At 46.4% G+C, this 17923-nt stretch overlaps 1 protein-coding gene and 1 long non-coding RNA gene across 4 annotated transcripts in view; one reads left to right on the forward strand and one right to left on the reverse strand.

Annotated features, from left to right (window-relative positions):
- Positions 1-16773, forward strand: part of MEI1 (meiotic double-stranded break formation protein 1) — a 66899-nt gene extending 50126 nt beyond the window's left edge. The window contains exons 23-31 of the mRNA XM_082349750.1: positions 4408-4518; positions 4789-4949; positions 7591-7672; positions 7860-8035; positions 13621-13702; positions 14303-14409; positions 15357-15488; positions 15679-15791; positions 16580-16773. Of these exons, the coding sequence (XP_082205876.1) occupies positions 4408-4518; positions 4789-4949; positions 7591-7672; positions 7860-8035; positions 13621-13702; positions 14303-14409; positions 15357-15488; positions 15679-15791; positions 16580-16625 (1010 nt within the window). The 3' untranslated portion in view covers positions 16626-16773. The remainder of the gene's footprint in view (positions 1-4407; positions 4519-4788; positions 4950-7590; positions 7673-7859; positions 8036-13620; positions 13703-14302; positions 14410-15356; positions 15489-15678; positions 15792-16579) is intronic.
- On the reverse strand, positions 11013-17848 carry LOC309608977. 3 transcript variants are annotated; one of them, XR_014233177.1, is made up of 5 exons: positions 17555-17848; positions 16782-16941; positions 15211-15482; positions 14349-14452; positions 11013-12165 (listed from the first exon to the last, which is right to left on the reverse strand). It is a non-coding gene; the product is annotated as an uncharacterized lncRNA (long non-coding RNA). The 3 variants fall into 3 exon arrangements; XR_014233178.1 differs by lacking the exon at positions 11013-12165 and having other exon boundaries at positions 14313-14452; XR_014233179.1 differs by lacking the exons at positions 11013-12165; positions 14349-14452 and having other exon boundaries at positions 15344-15482; positions 17642-17848.
- Between the last annotated feature and the right edge of the window lie 75 nt (positions 17849-17923).

Genomic DNA, 17923 nt, shown 5'->3' on the forward strand with positions numbered 1-17923 from the left:
AGAAAAATCTCAAATAAACAATCTAACCTTACACCTAAAGGAACTAGAGAAAGAAGAACAAACAAAACCCAAAGTTAGCAGAAGGAAAGAAATCATAAAGATCAGAGCAGAAATAAGTGAAATAGAAACAAGGAAAACAATAGCAAAGATCAATAAAACTAAAAGCTGGTTCTTTGAGAAGATAAACAAAATTGATAAACCATTAGCCAGACTCATCAAGAAAAAGAGGGAGAGGACTCAAATCAATAAAATTAGAAATGAAAAAGGAGAAGTTACAACAGACACCACAGAAATACAAAGCATCCTAAGAGACTACTACAAGCAACTCTATGCCAATAAAATGGACAACCTGGAAGAAATGGACAAATTCTTAGAAAGGTATAACCTTCCAAGACTGAACCAGGAAGAAACAGAAAATATGAACAGGCCAATCACAAGCAATGAAATTGAAACTATGATTAAAAATCTTCCAACAAACAAAAGTCCAGGACCAGATGGCTTCACAGGTGAATTCTATCAAACATTTAGAGAAGAGCTAACACCCATCCTTCTCAAACTCTTCCAAAAAATTGCAGAGGAAGGAACAATCCCAAACTCATTGTATGAGGCCACCATCACCCTGATACCAAAATCAGACAAAGATACTACAAAAAAAATTACAGACCAATATCACTGGTGAATATAGATGCAAAGAGCCTCACCAAAATACTAGCAAACAGAACCCAACAACACATTAAAAGGATCATACACCATGATCAAGTGGGATTTATCCCAGGGATGCAAGGATTCTTCAATATACACAAATCAATCAGTGTGATACACCATATTCACAAATTGAAGAATAAAAACCATATGATCATCTCAATAGATGCAGAAAAAGCTTTTGACGAAATTCAACACCCATTTATGAAAAAACTCTCCAGAAAGTGGGCATAGAGGGAACCTACCTCAACATAATAAAGGCCATATACGACAAACCCACAGCAAACATCATTCTCAATGGTGAAAAACTGAAAGCTTTTCCTCTAAGATCAGGAACAAGACAAGGATGTCCACTGTCACCACTATTATTCTACATAGTTTTGGAAGTCCTAGCCATGGCAATCAGAGAAGAAAAAGAAATAAAAGGAATACAAATTGGAAAAGAAGAAATAAAACTGTCGCTGTTTGCAGATGACATGATACTATACATAGAGAATCCTAAAAATGCCACCAGAAAACTACTAGAGCTAGTCTATGAATTTGGTAAAGTTGCAGGATACAAAATTAATGCACAGAAATCTCTTGCATTCCTATACATTAATGATGAAGAATCTGAAAGAGAAATTAAGGAAACACTCCCATTTACCATTGCAACAAAAAGAATAAAATACCTAGGAATAAACCTACCTAGGGAGACAAAAGACCTGTATGCAGAAAACTGTAAGACACTGATGAAAGAAATTAAAGATGATACCAACAGATGGAGAGATACACCATGTTCTTGGATTGGAAGAATCAATATTGTCAAAATGACTATACTACCCAAAGCAATCTACAGATTCAATGCAATCCCTATCAAATTACCAGTGGCATTTTTTATGGAACTAGAAGAAAAAAATCTTAAAATTTGTATGGAGACACAAAAGACCCCGAATAGCCAAAGCAGTCTTGAGGGAAAAAAATGGAGCTGGAGGAATCAGACTCCCTGACTTCAGACTATACTACAAAGCTACAGTAATCAAGACAATGTGGCACTGGCACAAAAACAGAAACATAGATCAATGGAACAAGATAGAAAGCCCAGAGATAAACCCACGCACCTATGGTCAACTAATCTATGACAAAGGAGGCAAGGATATACAATGGAGAAAAGACAGTCTCTTCAATAAGTGGTGCTGGGAAAACTGGACAAGCTACATGTAAAAGGATGAAATTAGAACACTCCATAACACCATACACAAAAATAAACTCAAAATGGATTCGAGATCTAAATGTAAGACCGGCACTATAAAACTCTTAGAGGAAAACATAGGAAGAACACTCTTTGACATAAATCACAGCAAGATCTTTTTTGGTCCACCTCCTAGAGTAATGGAAATAAAAACAAAAATAAACAAATGGGACCTAATGAAACTTCAAAGCTTTTGCACAGCAAAGGAAACCATAAACAAGATGAAAAGACAACCCTCAGAATGGGAGAAAATATTTACAAACAAATCAGCGGACAAAGGATTAATCTCCAAAATATATAAACAGCTCATGCAGCTCAATATTAAACAAAAAACCCAATCCAAAAATGAGCAGAAGACCTAAATAGACATTTCTCCAAAGAGGACCTACAGATGGCCAAGAAGCACATGAAAAGCTGCTCAACATCACTAATTATCAGAGAATCACTAATTCTCTAATTTCACTAATTATTAGAGAAATGCAAATCAAAACTACAGTGTATCACCTCACACCAGTTTAGAATGGGCATCATCAGAAAATCTACAAACAACAAATGCTGGAGAGGGTGTGGAGAAAAGGGAACCCTCTTGCACTGTTGGTGGGAATGTAAATTGATACAGCCACTATGGAGAACAGTATGGAGGGTCCTTAAAAAACTAAAAATAGAATTACCATATGACCCAGCAATTCCACTACTGGGCATATATCCAGAGAAAACCATAATTCAAAAAGACACATGCACTCCAATGTTTATTGCAGCACTATTTACAATAGCCAGGTCATGGAAGCAACCTAAATGCCCATCGACAGATGAATGGATAAAGAAGTTGTGGTACATATATACAATGGAATATTACTCAGCCATAAAATGGAACGAAATTGGGTCATTTGTTGAGACGTGGATGGATCTAGAGACTGTCATACAGAGTGAAGTAAGTCAGAAAGAGAAAAGCAAATATCATATATTAATGCGTGTGTGTGGAACCTAGAAAAATGGTACAGATGAACTGGTTTGCAGGGCAGAAGTTGAGACACCTGTAGAGAACAAACATATGGACACCAAGGGGGGAAAGCCGCAGAGGGGTGGGATGGTGGTGTGATGAATTGGGCGATTAGAATTGACATGTGTACACTGATGTGTATAAAATTGATGACCAATAAGAACCTGCTGTATAAAAAAATAAATAAAATACAAAAATTAAAAAAAAGAAAAACTAATACTAAACTTTCTTTGGGTTATTTGTATGGAAATATGTTAATATAAATGTTTCAGACATTACATGAAATTCCTAAAAATCTTATGTGTTCTGGTATAATGTTATAAGTCATCATTCTAGTTATTTTAAAATGTATATCTCAGAAATAACTAAATTTCCTTGTCAATTGCATTATTATGAACTTTCATCAAATCTTTAACCGTGGTCATTTTTGAGTCTTTTGTCATTTACAGACAGTTCTGGGTGTACTCTGATGCTTTTGCAAAAATGTTCCTATAAAAGGGTTTCATCTTCAAGGAATTCATGGAAAAGACTCTGACAAGTACTGGTTTCTGGTAACTGACTATACTGCTGAACTGAATGAATAAGCATTTTCAGAACTCTAATGGAAAACTGATGAATTTATAAAAGCGCTAACAAAAGATCAAGATAAAAAAAATTAATTACATGGGACTGAGTGAACTGATGAGAATGAGTATAATTTTTGTGACTTTCTGTTTGAATTAAAAAAAAAAAAAAGAATGGAGACTTAGGTAGGTTTCATATCTAGGATGGTGGGGGGCGGGGGAGCAAGGAGTGGTAATTCCCAAGAGGAAAGGGATGTGCTCTGTAGATGTCTACTCTACAGTGTAGTAACTGCTCTGCTGAGGGCTGGCAGAGCATGAAGAGGCGTTTAATCTTGCCTTGAGAGATTAAGGCTTCATGAGGAAGGCGAAGTTTGAGCTGAATCTTGATTGCTGAATAGGAGGAAAGGAGTTAGCCAGATGGAGGTGGTGTGAGAGAGAGAATACGGCATGTTTAGGGAACAGCACTTTGACGGTTACAGAGCTCCCCTGTGAAGGTGGTGAGTGTCCTGTTGCTGGAAGAATTCAGAGACTGGATCTTCTTTCTGCTGATGGTGGCAGGTTGGCCTATATGACCTCTGCAGACTCTCCAACCTGGAGTCTGTGCTGGCATGAGCGCTGTCATAGGATGCCTTTTGACCACCTACACTTGTGAAGTCTGTTCTAATGTGCAGCTGTGGGCTGCTTGCCTGATGTTTGTTCAGATGGAGGGTGTGAACATATCTTCGGGTTTGTCACTGTTTCTTTCCATTGGCCGTAATATCAGGGGTGCTTAGTTTGTGCTTGGTCCCCAAGACTGACATCTGAAATTAGCCAATTGAGGGCCACTAGCTGTAAGAAGTGTGAGTGCTGGTGTGTGCTAAAGCCATGGAGTTCTGAGCATTGGGGCTCCAGGGCACTCTCATCTCTTGCAGTGAGCAAGCTGTGTGGGAAATGCAGTCCCACTGACACAGACATCCTGCAGCCCTCCTTCAACTTCCTGTATTGGAGCCTTCATCAGACCACGCTGGGCAGTCAGAAGAGAGGTGCTGGGGCCCGGGCTGGCATAGTGAAGAGGAAGGGTGCTGGGCAGTGTCTATGGCCCTTGCTGCCCTCAGTTTTTCCATCTTAAAAAAAATAAAAAAGGGGGTGTGTGGCTGGATCGGATGGGCCTAAGGTCCTTTCTGGTTCCAGTAACCTGTGGTTCCGAAATGAAACTTAGAGCCTTAAGCTGATCCTTTTGTTCATTCACCATGTGTGTGAAGCACCCATCGGGTGCTAACTAAACACCAGCTGCCCTGCCCAACCCTCTACAGCTGCTGCAGTGCTCCTGAGCAGCACGGCCCTGATAGAGCTTCTGGAGAAGACGCTGGCCCTCACCTGGGCTGAGGAGGGCTCTCCCAGGACCGAGCTCCTCTGCTCCGCCTGGCTGCTCACTGCCTCCTTCTCTGCCCAGCAGCACGATGGCAATCTGCAGGTTAGTTTCTAACCCCCGTAACTTTGGCGCATGGGTGGCACTCCAAGGACTGACAAGATCTTGAGTTCTGATCCCAGATCTGTGGCTTATTAGTTGTGTAACCTTGGCAAGGTATTTAACTCTCTGAGCTTCAGTTTCCTTGCCTACAAAACAGGGAAAAAACATTCAAGGCTGTTGTCAAGTTGGTTTACATTAATCCATTCAGCACACATGGATCACCTGCATGCCAGGCTGTATTCGAGGCACAGAGGGATAAAAAATGAATACAGTAAATACCCCACACTTGGGGAACTTGTGTTGTAATCTTTAAGCAAAGCCCTGAAAGGTAAGCAAGACTGTACCAGACAAAAATAGCGGGGGAAGGGCGCTCCAGGCAAAGAGAATGATATGAGCACAGGCCTGAAGCTGCACAAATTTAAGACTTGGTATATATATTTGAAGAGTGGTGAGGTACTGCGTGGCTGGAGTGTAGGGAATGGACTGTCAGACTGGACAAGAAGGCAGAATCCAGCGGGTGACCTTGAAGTTGTGGGTGGCAAGCTGTGAGTGCCATACATGTGTAAGCTGTCATGTGACTGTTTGAGAAGGTGATGCAGGGAACAGGAGAGCCATGGACATATCCACAGAGCACCCTGTTTCCTCTCAGCCTCTCCCTCTTGTACGACCTTGTCATCCTAGTGCCCTGCATGAGCTCCTCTGTGGGCTGCTTCACATTCAGGTGTTTCCTCCCTAAGGCTGGCTGCCCCTAGTGGACAGAAACCATCTCCTAGCCTTTGAGGTGTCCTCGCACTGTGCCCAGCCCTGTGCCAATCTAATGCCAGGCGCACACATTTGTGTAGAAGTGAAGTGAGTTTTCAAGTTTGGCCTCTAGGGTTTCAGTAAGCTGTGGCACATCTACGCTATAGCAGATCCTCAGGTAGTTGCCAATGGGGTTGATTTGGGACAGGAACCTCTCCTACTTTTCTATGTGAGGCTATTGGGCCCACCCCTAGCCCTGCAGTCACCTGCCTGGATGGAAGCCTGCGCCTTGTCGTTGGTTCTGCCCTGGCCCTCAGCTCATAACTAGCCAATTACGTAAGTACCTCTACTCTTAAGTCCTCCCCTCTGCCCTAGTTCAGGCCTGATCATTCATCCTCACCGCTAATATGGCCTGTTCACAATCTTCTGGCCTCCAGCTTCTCCCTTGCTCCACCTCTCCTATCCCTGTGGCCACGGTCTGTCCACACTTCCCCTCTGCTCACTCTCCTTCAGCAGCCTTTTTGTTCTCCTCATGGCTGCTGAGACCCTTCCTACCAGGCCCCTCTGCAGCCTTACTTTCTGCCATTCTACCCTCCTTTCCTGTCTTCTGACCAAGTGTTTGCTCTTCTCCCAGTCAACTGTGCTCTTTCACATCTCAGTACTTTTTTTGTTTGTTTTTGGTTGATTTTTAATAGCTGTTATTTTTAGGACAGTTTTAGATTTACAAAAAAATCGAGCAGATAGCACAGAGTTCCCATATAACCTCCACACACAGCTTCCTCTGTTTACATCTTAGATTAGTATGGCATCTCCATACCTTTATACAAGTTGGTTCTTCTGCCTGGAACCTGCCAATTCCACCAGCTAACAAGCTTTTTTTTTTTTTTTTTTTTTTTTGGCTGCGTTGGGTCTTCGTTGCTGCGCGTGGGCTTTCTCTAGTTGCAGCTAGTGGGGGCTACTCTTCATTGTGGTGTGTAGGCTTCTCATTGCGGTGGCTTCTCTTGTTGCGGAGCACGGGCTCTAGGGCACGCAGGCTTCAGTAGTTGTGGCACGTGGGCTCAGTAGTTGTGGCTCGCGGGCTCTAGGGTGCAGGCTCAGTAGTTGTGGTGCACGGGCTTAGTTGCTCTGTGGCATGTGGGATCTTCCCAGACTAGGGCTCGAACCCGTGTCCCCTGCATTGGTAGGCGGATTCTTAACCACTGCACCACAAGGGAAGCCCTAACAAGCATTTTTGAGGAATTGCTTTGTGTCAAGCACTTGTAGATCCAAGTAGAGGAAAAGCTGCCTTCAGGCAGCTTATGTTCTGGGTAAGGAGAGCAGAGCAGACTCACAGCTTTGAACCTGTCACCCAAACTAACCCCTCAGTGTGGTCATTGCTTTGACATTAAGGAGCACATTTACGATGCTGATCCTCAGCTGTTCTTCACGATAGCTCTGGAGGGAGTGAAAGCAGGTGGCACTGTTCCCATTTCGTAGGTGAAGGAAGTAAGGCAGGCTGAGAGAGGTGCAGTGCGTTGACTTGCCCACGGCCATACAGCTGGCAAGTGGCAGAGCCAGGATTTTGATTCCGGGCCATCGGACTCCAGATCTGACTTAGGTGGTTGGTGGGCTGAAGAGGAGACTGACCCACAGCTAAGGCTGGGAAAGACTCCCTGGTGCAGGAGCTCTCTGAGGATGGGGGAAATTTGGGAGAAGCAGGGTTCTCCAGGTCTGGGCTTGATTTTCCTCCTCAAGCTCCTGAATCCAGGATCGGTGAGGCTCACAAGACTCTGTGTGGCCTCCTCTGTCCTTCTGGATGTAGCGGGTATGTGTAGGGGGGGGGTAAAAGAGATATTGTAGCAGGTGGTTTTCTGCCCAAGCTCCCAGAATGTGGGGGTTATCCCTTTACCCTCTGCCCTGCCAGGTTCATCAGACACTGTCTGTGGAACTGGACCAAGTATTGAAGGCCCTCAGCTTTCCGAAGAAAAAGGCTGCACTGCTCTCAGGTGTGGGACCAAGGGCCTCTAGCAGGAGAAGAAAAACCTTTCCCCTAGATTCTGAGATGAGACCACCCCACCCAGACCAGCCCGTGGTCACCCCATTATTATCCCCATTGTCCTCCCCCTGTGACAGAGCTGGTGGGGAGTTGGGGAATGAGGCAAGAACTGGGTGTAAGGAGTTTTCTACTTTCAGCTGCCATCTTACGCTTCCTGCGGACAGCCCTGCAACAAAGCTTTTCCTCTGCCCTGGTTACCCTGCTGCCCTCAGGGGCCCAGCCACCGCCAGCCCCTGAGGACACTGTCCTAGCTCCACTGGGAACATCACAAGTGCTGTCCCTGGTCATCGGACTGCAGAACCTCCTGGTTCAGGTAAGGCCTTTGTGGAGTGGGACCCTGGCAGTGGAGCCTGCTTCTCCCAGGATGACAGCAGGAAGGGGTGGCTGCCTGTCAAGATCCTGGTATTCCCACCAAGGCCTAGAGAGAGGATTGACTGGTTTTAAAGTTACAGTGACAGAAATGAAACTCAAATTGTCTCATAACTGAGAAGTCCAGGGGTCAAAACTGGCTTCAGGCACAGCTGGGATCCCAGAGGCTCAGACAGTGTCATCAGAACTGTCTCCATCTCTTGGCTCTGCATTTCTCTGTCAGCTTTATTCTCATGGGATGGTAGGATGACCAGCAGCAGCTCCTGGCATATGTCCCTCCAGCAGAAAGAAAGTTTCTCTTTCCTAGTAGTCCCCAGAATTGAGTCTCATTAGCCTGGCTTGGTAATGTGGCAGTCACTATGCCCAAAACATGGGATGCTCTGATTGACCTGGCTTGGGTGAGTGTCCTCTCCTGGAGGCTGGGGCATATGGTCAGCTCTCCCTAACTCACATGGACTAAACATAAGAGAGGAATGGTTCTGCAAGAGAAAACTGTTCTTAGAAGAAGGAGGAATGGATCCTGGACAAGCAAAAACAGTAGATGTCCACCTCAGAGGGGTTTGTGTTTTACAGCTTAGAGGATTCTTGGAGATCATTGTTTATCCAGCGATCACATACTGTGAAGGGTGGTGGGGGCAAGGAGATCGATCAGATTCCCGCCTTTGAGAAGTTAACAGTTTCAGGGGGCGGTGGATGGTGCCATGTGGATAAGAGGTGCTAACACAGAGTGGGCAGTGCTGGGTTGAAGGGAAGCACTGCACAGTGGGGGCACAGGACGTACATTACAGGCTGGTGTAGGGTGACTGTGAGGGTGGCTGTCAGAGAAGCCTTTCTGGGGGAGGTGCTTGAGCTGGGCTGGAAATATCAAGTGACTTGTCCTAGGTCCCCGAGGGTAGGGGGCATCAGAGATCGGATTGATCTTGATGGCAGCACAATTTTGTTCTCTGATACGGACTCATTCCCTGTCCCTGGCCCTCTGGCCCGTTCCCACCCATGATTCCTTGAGACTTTCTTCTCTTTCAAGGAGCTTATTGTCTGTTATTTTCAAATATGAGCTGGTCACTGTAGGGTGACCAAGGCCCCAGGTGTTTATGCTGTTTTAGTTAGACTTGGACTCTCTTCTCCTGCTCCTTAAAGCTTGCCGACGACCGACGGTCACAGATCCACGTGGTCTGGTCTGATGGCAAGGCATCGTGGGCAAGAAGAGGGAGGTGGGGGCAACCAGCAAATGAGTGAGAGGAGTTGCAGAGACTTCCTCGGGGGAGGGGTGGGGCCTTGATTTGAATGGTCTCCACTGGCCGCCCAGATAATGACAGACATATTTGATACGGCTGTTGACTGTGGGAGATTATGTTCAAGGATTGATCCCCACTGGGCCTGTGCACAGGTTGGGGGAAGTGTGAGGATGTAGAGAATGCTCCAGAAGTGGGCCCTGTGCGGGCTGTGTGGATGCCGAGTCTTGTCCTGCCAGCACATCTATTCAAAGGCTCTTGTGCTCTTCATGGATCAAACCTCTATCACGTATAGCACTTACCTCTCTCTGTTGTGAGTTCCCATTTTCATATCGGTCTTCCCCAGGCTGTGAGCTCCTCAAAGGTAGGGACTGTGTCTGGTTAATCTTTGTGTCTCCTTCCCCTTGTGGGTTCAAATCCAGTTGGGAAATCAGGAATCAAATGAGAACCAAAGCATCAGCTTTATTGCTGGTAAACACCATAGTAGAATGTAGCTGGGACTTAAGGTCAGAACGGGCTTTTTTTTAGTCTGAGATTTTTCAAACATACAGCAAAAATGAAAGAATTTTACAGTGAACACTCATATACCCACCATGTACATTCTACCATTAACATTTTACTATGTTTGCTTTATCATATCTTATCCAAAAGGATTTTTTAACTACCCTCCTTCCCCTGGGCCAGACCAGGAGCCCATAGGCAGGTAAATTGTGTTTGCATTTCCATAATGTCCATGTTGGACACTTAGCCAGCTGGCCAAGATCTTAAGAGTTTGAGTTCATGGGAGCATGACCTTTAATACCTTAGTCCTGCCCTGATGGCTCAGTAGGTGTTAAGCTAGCATCTCACTTGTTACATAAATCTCTCGTTGGGTGAGGAGGAGCCAGTTAGAGGTGGGAGGAAGGGCAAATGCTTTCTCTTTAATGTTTCTGAAAGGGCTGAAGTTCCTGATTTAATATTCAGAACATAGAGAGGGGGAAAATGATTCCCTTACACTCACTACCCAGCATAAAGCCTCCCACAGAATTGGCATTCAGTAATGTTTGTTGAATGAGTGAATGAGGACGCAGAATTGAATGTGATGCCGTTTCAGCCATTTAAGCACTCACAGATTGTAGGAAACACAAGAAATTATAATTAATGGCAAAATGACCTATTATTTGAATCAAGGAAGGCTCCACAGGAGAGGTTGCATTTGAACTGGCTAATCTTGGGTACCTGGGAAAAGGGTGGAAGTGCCCACTGGTTAAGAGTTAATTTTAGATTGGAGAAGGAGAAAGGGCACAAGGCCTAGGATTTGTTTCTAGACCTGCCACCTACCACCCAGGTGTCCTCAGGTCAAGTATTTTCTCTCTGGGCCTCAGTTTTCTCAGCTTTAAAATGAGGTTAGTGAGTCAGCTCAACCACTTCAAACTGTAGGTCTTAAAGACCTTAGGGATCCTGTGAAGGAGACTTAGGGGTTGTTAAAGAGCGAGCGTGTTTCCCCTATTATACATTTCACTAAAATATTCACCATTTTTAAAAAAAATATAACAGAATTATTTTATTATAGGATCTTAGTAGAATCTTAAACAGTGGGAAGAATATTTATCCTATGATTTACCTGTATAGTATAAATACATAAATAAACAAGTCATTGCCTGGGATTAATTTCCAACTGATTTTTTTTTTTTTCCTTCAGTATAGTCACCATTTTTTGAGTGTTAACTCTGTGCCAACCACTGGTTAAACCCTCTGTATGCATTGCTCATCTTACCCTCTTGGCAGCCCAAGTAATCTTTTTATCCCCACTTAGCAAAATCAAGTAACCTTGGCCAGGATAACACAGATGGTAAGTGACCAAGCAAGGCTTCAAACCCAAGTCTGTCCCATACCTTAACCTCCAGGTTGCTGCCTTCCAAAGAATAGCATGAGGAGAGCATAGGATTTTTGTGGTTGTTAGTTTGTTTTTACATTTTAAAAAATCAGTTTTATTGAGATATAACTTACATGCAATAAAATTCACTGATTTTAAGGGTACAACTAGATGAGTTTTGACAAACATATACAGTTTTGTAAACACCACCACAATCCCAGTATAGATTTCCATCACCACAAAAAGTTCCCTTGGACCCCTGTTAAGTCAGTCCCCTCTCCCCATCCCTGACCCTTGGCAAACACTGATCTGCTTTCTGGCACTACAGTTTTACCATTTCTAGAATTCCATATAAATGAAATCATACAGTATGTGGTCTTATGTGTCTGTCTTCTTTCACTTAGCTTAATGCTTTTGAGATTCATTTATATTGTTGTGTGTTATCAGTACTTCATTTCTTTTTATTGGTGATTAGTAGCCCATTATGTGGCTATTCCACAATTTGTTGATCCATTCACCTACCGATAGATATTTGGGACTTCCAGATTTTTGGCTATCATGAATAAAGACTGAAGTACAAGTCTTTGTGAATACCCATTTTTATTTCTCTTGGATAAATACCTAGGAGTGGGATTGCTGGGTCAAATGACATATTAGTTTTCTATTGCTGTGTAACTACATATTACAAATGTAATGGCTTATAAACAACACCCATTTATTATCTGACAATTCTCTACGTCGGAAGTCTGGGTGGGCTCGACCAGGTTCTTTGCTTAGGGTCTCACAAAGCTGAAATCAAGGTATTGGTCAGGCTGGGTGCTTATTTGGGAGAGCTGGGAAAGAATCCACTTCTTCCTCCTGTTGGGGGTGGGTGGCTCTTTCAGCTCTTTAAGGTTGCACACATTTTTTCTCACACAGCCCCTCCATCTTCAAACCAGCAATGCATGTTGAGTCCTTCTCACACTTCCGGACTCTCTGGTTCTTCTTCTGCTACCAGCCAGAGAAAATTCTGCTTTTAAAGGACTGGTGTAATTAGATTGGACCCACCCAAACAATCTCCCTTTTGCCATGTAATGTAACCTAATCACAGGAGTCACATCTGGGAGCAAAGGTCATGGGACCATCTTAAATGCCTACCACATATGGTAAGTGTATGTTTAACTTTATAAGAAACCATCAGACTGGGACTTCCCTGGTGGCACAGTGGTTGGGAATCCTCCTGCCAATGCAGGGGACACGGGTTCGATCCTTGGTCCGGGAAGAACAACATGCCATGGAGAACAGAGCCTGTGCACCACAGCTGCTGAGGCTGAGCTCTAGAGCCTGTGAGCCACAACTACTGAGCCCGCGTGCCACAACTACTGAAGCCTGCGTGCCTAGAGCCCATGCTCTGTAACAAGAGAAGCCTTGGGGCTTCCCTGGTGGTGCAGTGGTTGAGAGTCTGCCTGCCAATTCAGGGGACACGGGTTCGAGCCCTGGTCTGGGAAGATATCACATGCCGCGGAGCAACTAGGCCCATGAGCCACAGCTACTGAGCCTGCGCGTCTGGAGCTTGTGCTCCGCCACAAGAGAGGCCGCGAGACTGCGACAGTGAGAGGCCCGCGCACCGCGATGAAGAGTGGCCACCGCTCGCCGCAACTAGAGAAAGCCCTAGCATAGAAAACGAAGACCCAACACAGCCAAAAATAAATTAAAAAAAAAAAAAAAAAAAAAAGAGAAGCCACCACAATGAGAAGCCTGTGCACTGCAATGAGGAGTGGCCCCTGCTCGTTGCAACTGGAGAAAGCCCGTGTGCAGCAACGATGACCAAATGTAGCCAAAAAAGTAAATAAATAAATAATTAAAAAAAACCAAAACAAAACATCAGACTGTTTTCCAAAGTGGCTGCACCATGTTTCCTTCCCATCAGGAGTGCACGAGAGTTCCAGTTGCTTCACATTCTTGCCAACACTTGGTACTGTCAGTCAGTTTTAGCTGTTGATGAGTGTGTAGTGGTATCTCAAGGTGGTTTTAATTTGCATCTCCCTAACCCTAAGTTCTTTTCTTATGCTTATTAGAGCATAAAATTTTGTTTGATGAAAGGTTCTGCTGCTTTAAAAAAAGATTTACATGCACTGGCTTAGATAAACTGTGTGGCTCTTACAGAATCTGTAATCTGTGAATCTCTTAATGGGGCCCAGGGCCCATCCTTTTCTGAAGCAAAACAGTCTCTCAAATGTAGGTAAATCATCAGTATAAGCACTGTGCTTTGTGTGTGGGTGAGAGATGAAACCAACAAACATTTCTTGATTATCTACAGAGCCACAATCCCAAATCTGAAATTCTGAAATCTAAATTGTTTTGAAAACCAAATGTTTTTTTCTTGGTTGGCACCAAAATCCACTGGTAGCAAAACCTGACGTGAACTTCTGTGGGTTTTTTGTTTTTGTTGTTTTCTTGCAGAAGGACCCTCTGTTGTCCCATGCCTGTGTCGGCTGCCTGGAGGCTTTGCTTGACTACCTGCATGCCCGGAGTCCAGACATCGGTAGAAACCCTCCCCATTCTCTGATGTTCCCCTGGGGGAGATTGGAGGGGGCCAGCACCTGCCACCCTCCCACCCCAGACTCCCATCCTCTGTTCTGTGATTCACACTCATTTTTTTTGGCGGAGCCACGTGGCTTGCAGGATCTCAGTTCCCCAACCAGGAATTGAACCCAGGCCATGGCAGTGAAAGCCCAGAATCCTAACCATTAGGCCACCAGGGAGCTCCCTGATTCACACTCATTTTGTCTAATTCTTTTAACAATACTGCAAGGTACTGCCATGCCCATCATACAGATGAGGACACTGAGGTTCAGGGAGGTTAAGCAACTTGCCCCAACCAAGGTCACATAGCTCTTAAGTGGCAGAGCTCTTCCTGTTGCCTGCCTCCCACAATAGTGGGATATGTGGTCTCCCTGTGCCAGGCAGCATGGGTGGATAGAAGCTGAGGAGAAAGAAACCCCCTGGGGTCAGCTTGTCCAATGCCCTGCCTTTGCTGAGCAACCCTTTTTTGAGCCAATAGGAGAAAGTTTTCTTTAGCAATGTTCCAAGGCCTTTGGAAAAGCAGCATTAACAACGCACGGTTGACTGGTGTTTCCCATAGCACTCCATGTGGCCTCCCAGCCCTGGAATCGGTTTTTGCTATTTACCCTCCTGGATGCTGGAGAGAATTCCTTCCTCAGAGCTGAGCTCTTGAGGCTCATGACCCTGGTAAGTGCAGAAGGGATGGTCCTGTGGTCTGAAGAATGTCATCCTCCAAGAAGGTAGAGGAGCTGGATGAGCCTTCACCCTACAAGAAGCCTGCCTAGAGAATTCCTCTGAATGCCCACATCTCCTCTGCCCAGACTACCCAGACATTCTTTCTCATTCACTCATGAAACATTGACCAGGGCCTGCCCACCACCTGCCAGATCCTGTGCTAGGTACCAAAGACGTCAGTGAGCCAAATGTTCTGCCTTAAAGGTCCCTCAGTCTAGAGAAGGAGGTAGACAAGGAAATTAATAGTTAAAATATGATGTTATTAATGGAAGAGTAGAAGATAATGCTAAGTGCCTAGAACATGGTAAGTGCCCACTGAATAAACAAGGCAGCGAGCCTGTGAATGATAGTGAAGTGGATCAATGAATAAATCAATGGTTGGTGTAGGAACCCAGAGAAAAGAGTAATTGCTTCTGCCAGAGCTGGGAGGGAGAAGTGAGTAAGAATATAGTAAGCACCCAGTTAATGCCTGTATTTCTTTAATAAAATGAAAACATTCAGCAGTGAAGGTAACATTTTAGCTGAGGCTTGAAGGATTAATAGGCAAAGAGAAGGAAAAGTATTGCAGGTACAGTATTGAAGTGAGAACAGCAAGTATATGAGCATGTGGTGGTGTGTCTGGGTAACCACACACAGTCTAGTGTGAGGGGCAGGGTGGGAGTGGGGGACTGAAGGGGTCAGCAGAGCAAACTCTCAGGGTCTTGCAATCCTCATCACCTCACTTTCCTGTGACACAACCCCACCCCTGCCTACCAACACTGAGCTCTTGAAGGCAGAGTTCTGTGGGCTTCAGATCCATGCCCCCAGCCCAGTGCTGAGCCCGGCAGGGCACAGCAAATATCTGTGAATGAAGGAGATGCCGAATCACTACGTGTCTGGGGCTTCTCTCCCTGGGCCAGTTTGTGCGGTTCCGGAGCAGCAGCATCCTCTCTCATGAAGAGGTGGGCCACGTTCTGCAAGGCGCAGCTTTGGCTGACCTCTCTACCCTCTCCAGCACCACACTCCAGGCTCTGCGTGGCTTCTTCCTGCAGGTGGGTGGGAAGGGGATGCTATTTAGCCACTGTGAGGCCAGACCCTCCACACCGTCTTCCCTGTGGAGGCGGGGAGCTCTAGCCATAGCAGCCAATGGGAGGTCAGGAGTGCAGGGGGTGGAGGGTAGAGAGGGCTTCTATGGAGTGGGCACTAAGAAAGCCTGTCTTCCCCACCCTCTTCTCCCCCCAGGTCCAGAGCATGGGCCTCCTGGCTGATCATCACGTGGCCCAGACCCTGCAGGCCTCCTTGGAGGGTCTTTCCCCCAGGGCCTCCACTGCCCAGCCGCCCCTACAGGACATGATGTATCCTTTCTTGCATCTGGGAGCTTTGGCCTGGGCAAGGTCACCCAGGCAATGGGAAGCTATAGCGTCATGCTTCAGGATAGAGAGTTGCACTGTCTACAGCCCCATCTTCTAAGGCAAGCAGGGGTCAGTGAGAATAACAGTGGTAGCAATGACAATGACTTGCTCTGTTTATTAAGTTCCTACCCAGGGCCAGTCATGTTACATGCACTGTATCTAATCCTCACAGTAGCTAGGAGTGTTAACACAGTTGTACCGTAGCTCAGAGAGGTTAAATGACAGGCCCAGAATCACACAGTGATAGCATCAGGATTTGACCCCAGACATGACCATCTCCAAGTCATATCACCAAACTCAGAAGGGAGCTAGTCCTTCCCCAGGAGCTTTGGAGAAAGTTGTCCAAGCCCGGTTGGCACAGACGCTGCCCTAAGCACAACATGGTGGGGGAGGGTGCTGGGTGACTGGCACGTCCCTGAGAAAGCCTGGGGCTGTGGGCAGTGCTCACCGGCCTTCTGAGGGGTCGCTGTGGTGCTCCAGAGACACTATGGTCTGGAGGTGTGCGTGTGGCCTCCCTGGCTCCCCTCCTAACCCTTTCCATGGAACCGTTCCCTGATGTATAGCAACTACGTAGCCCAGGTGTTCAGGTCTCAATTTTAGAATCCATCCCACTCTTCTCAGGTGCACCTCTGCTCTTGTCTGACTGTTTTTGCCTTTTTGGGCCCTGGAAGTGTGGTTCTCCCATGGCTGGCCCCACCTCTCTGCTGTTCTCCTCTCATGTTTGCTGCCAGCTGCCTGGGAGGAGTGGCTGTATCCCTGTCCCACATCAGAGACTGACCCTCAGGACCTGAAGGCCCAGAAACAGAACTGAGACCTGGAGAAGACAAAGTCAGGGCGCGGTGGTTTGGGGGAAATGGATGACAACTGCAGCCGTTCATCTGGAGCCATTTACTCCATTGTTGAAATAGAATCCGGAAATAGTGATATACTCACATGCCTGTGTGGGCTCTCCAAAAACATTTCACTTTGGACTTATCTTGGCTCCCTCCAGCTGGTTCCTCAGGATGGATGGCCTCCTCAGGGAGAGACGGGGAGGGATTTGTTCTGCTAATGCCAGCTGGTTACCTCAGTTGAAAACGTCAGTCAGGCCATTCTTGGGGCAGAAGGGGCAGAGAAAGGCCATGTGTTTGGTGCTGCTGTGGTCCAAGTGCTCTGGGAAGTACTTTACCTGCTGCTTCACCTCAGGTGAAAGTGGAGAGAGGTACAATTTCCAGGCAAGGAAGGTGAGCAGGTCAAAACCTTCTCAGCCTTCCTAGCTGAGGGAAACTGCCCCAGCTCAGCTCTTCCCTGGCTAGAGTAGGTCCCCTGTGTTCCTTTCTCTCCCGGCCCTCCTCAGAGCGTGTATTTGTGCACACACGTATGCAGTTCTTTCAATGTCTGCCCTCCACAACTGCCCGCACGTGTTCTGAGCTCAGCTCACCAGGGCCTTTAACTCCCTTCCCGCCTGTCTGCCAGGGCCCCGTGCCTGTAACTGGCTAGCCCTTGGGTCTGGCTGGACTGACCCTACGCAAAACTGGGCTGCACTCCGTCCTAATGATAGGACAGGGAAGGACCCCACGAACTTGGGTTAGAACTTGGTGGATCCGAGGGGCGAGCAGGGTATGCCCCAACTCTGCACTGCACGTTACTTAAAAACAGAAAAGTGTTAGCCACGACCCACTAAACTGATCTTGACAACTGCAGTTTAAAAAACACTCAGCTGGTACCTCCCTGGTGGTCCAGTGTCTTAAGACTCCCCACTCCCAATGCAGGGCGCCGGGGTTTGATCCCTGGTCAGGGAAGTAGATTCTCACATGCTGCAACTAAAGATCCTGCATGCAGCAAGGAAGATCCCGCGCGCCGCAGCTAAAACCCGGTGCAGCCAAATAAATATTAAAAAAAAAAAAAACACTCAGCTAACGAAACAGTTTCGGGGAGGGCGCTGGGGAGGCCGCCAGGGCGGCAGGGGTTAGGGCCTCATTATTGCTGACGCGTCCTTCACTTTAGACACACACCGCAGGCTGACTATTTCCTCCAACCCGACCTCAACGCGGCAAGTGCGCAAGCCGCCACGCAGGGTGGGCGGGACCGAACTC

Source organism: Balaenoptera borealis (genome assembly GCF_965194805.1).
Source record: "Balaenoptera borealis genome assembly, chromosome: 13".
NCBI classification, from domain to species: domain Eukaryota; kingdom Metazoa; phylum Chordata; class Mammalia; order Artiodactyla; family Balaenopteridae; genus Balaenoptera; species Balaenoptera borealis.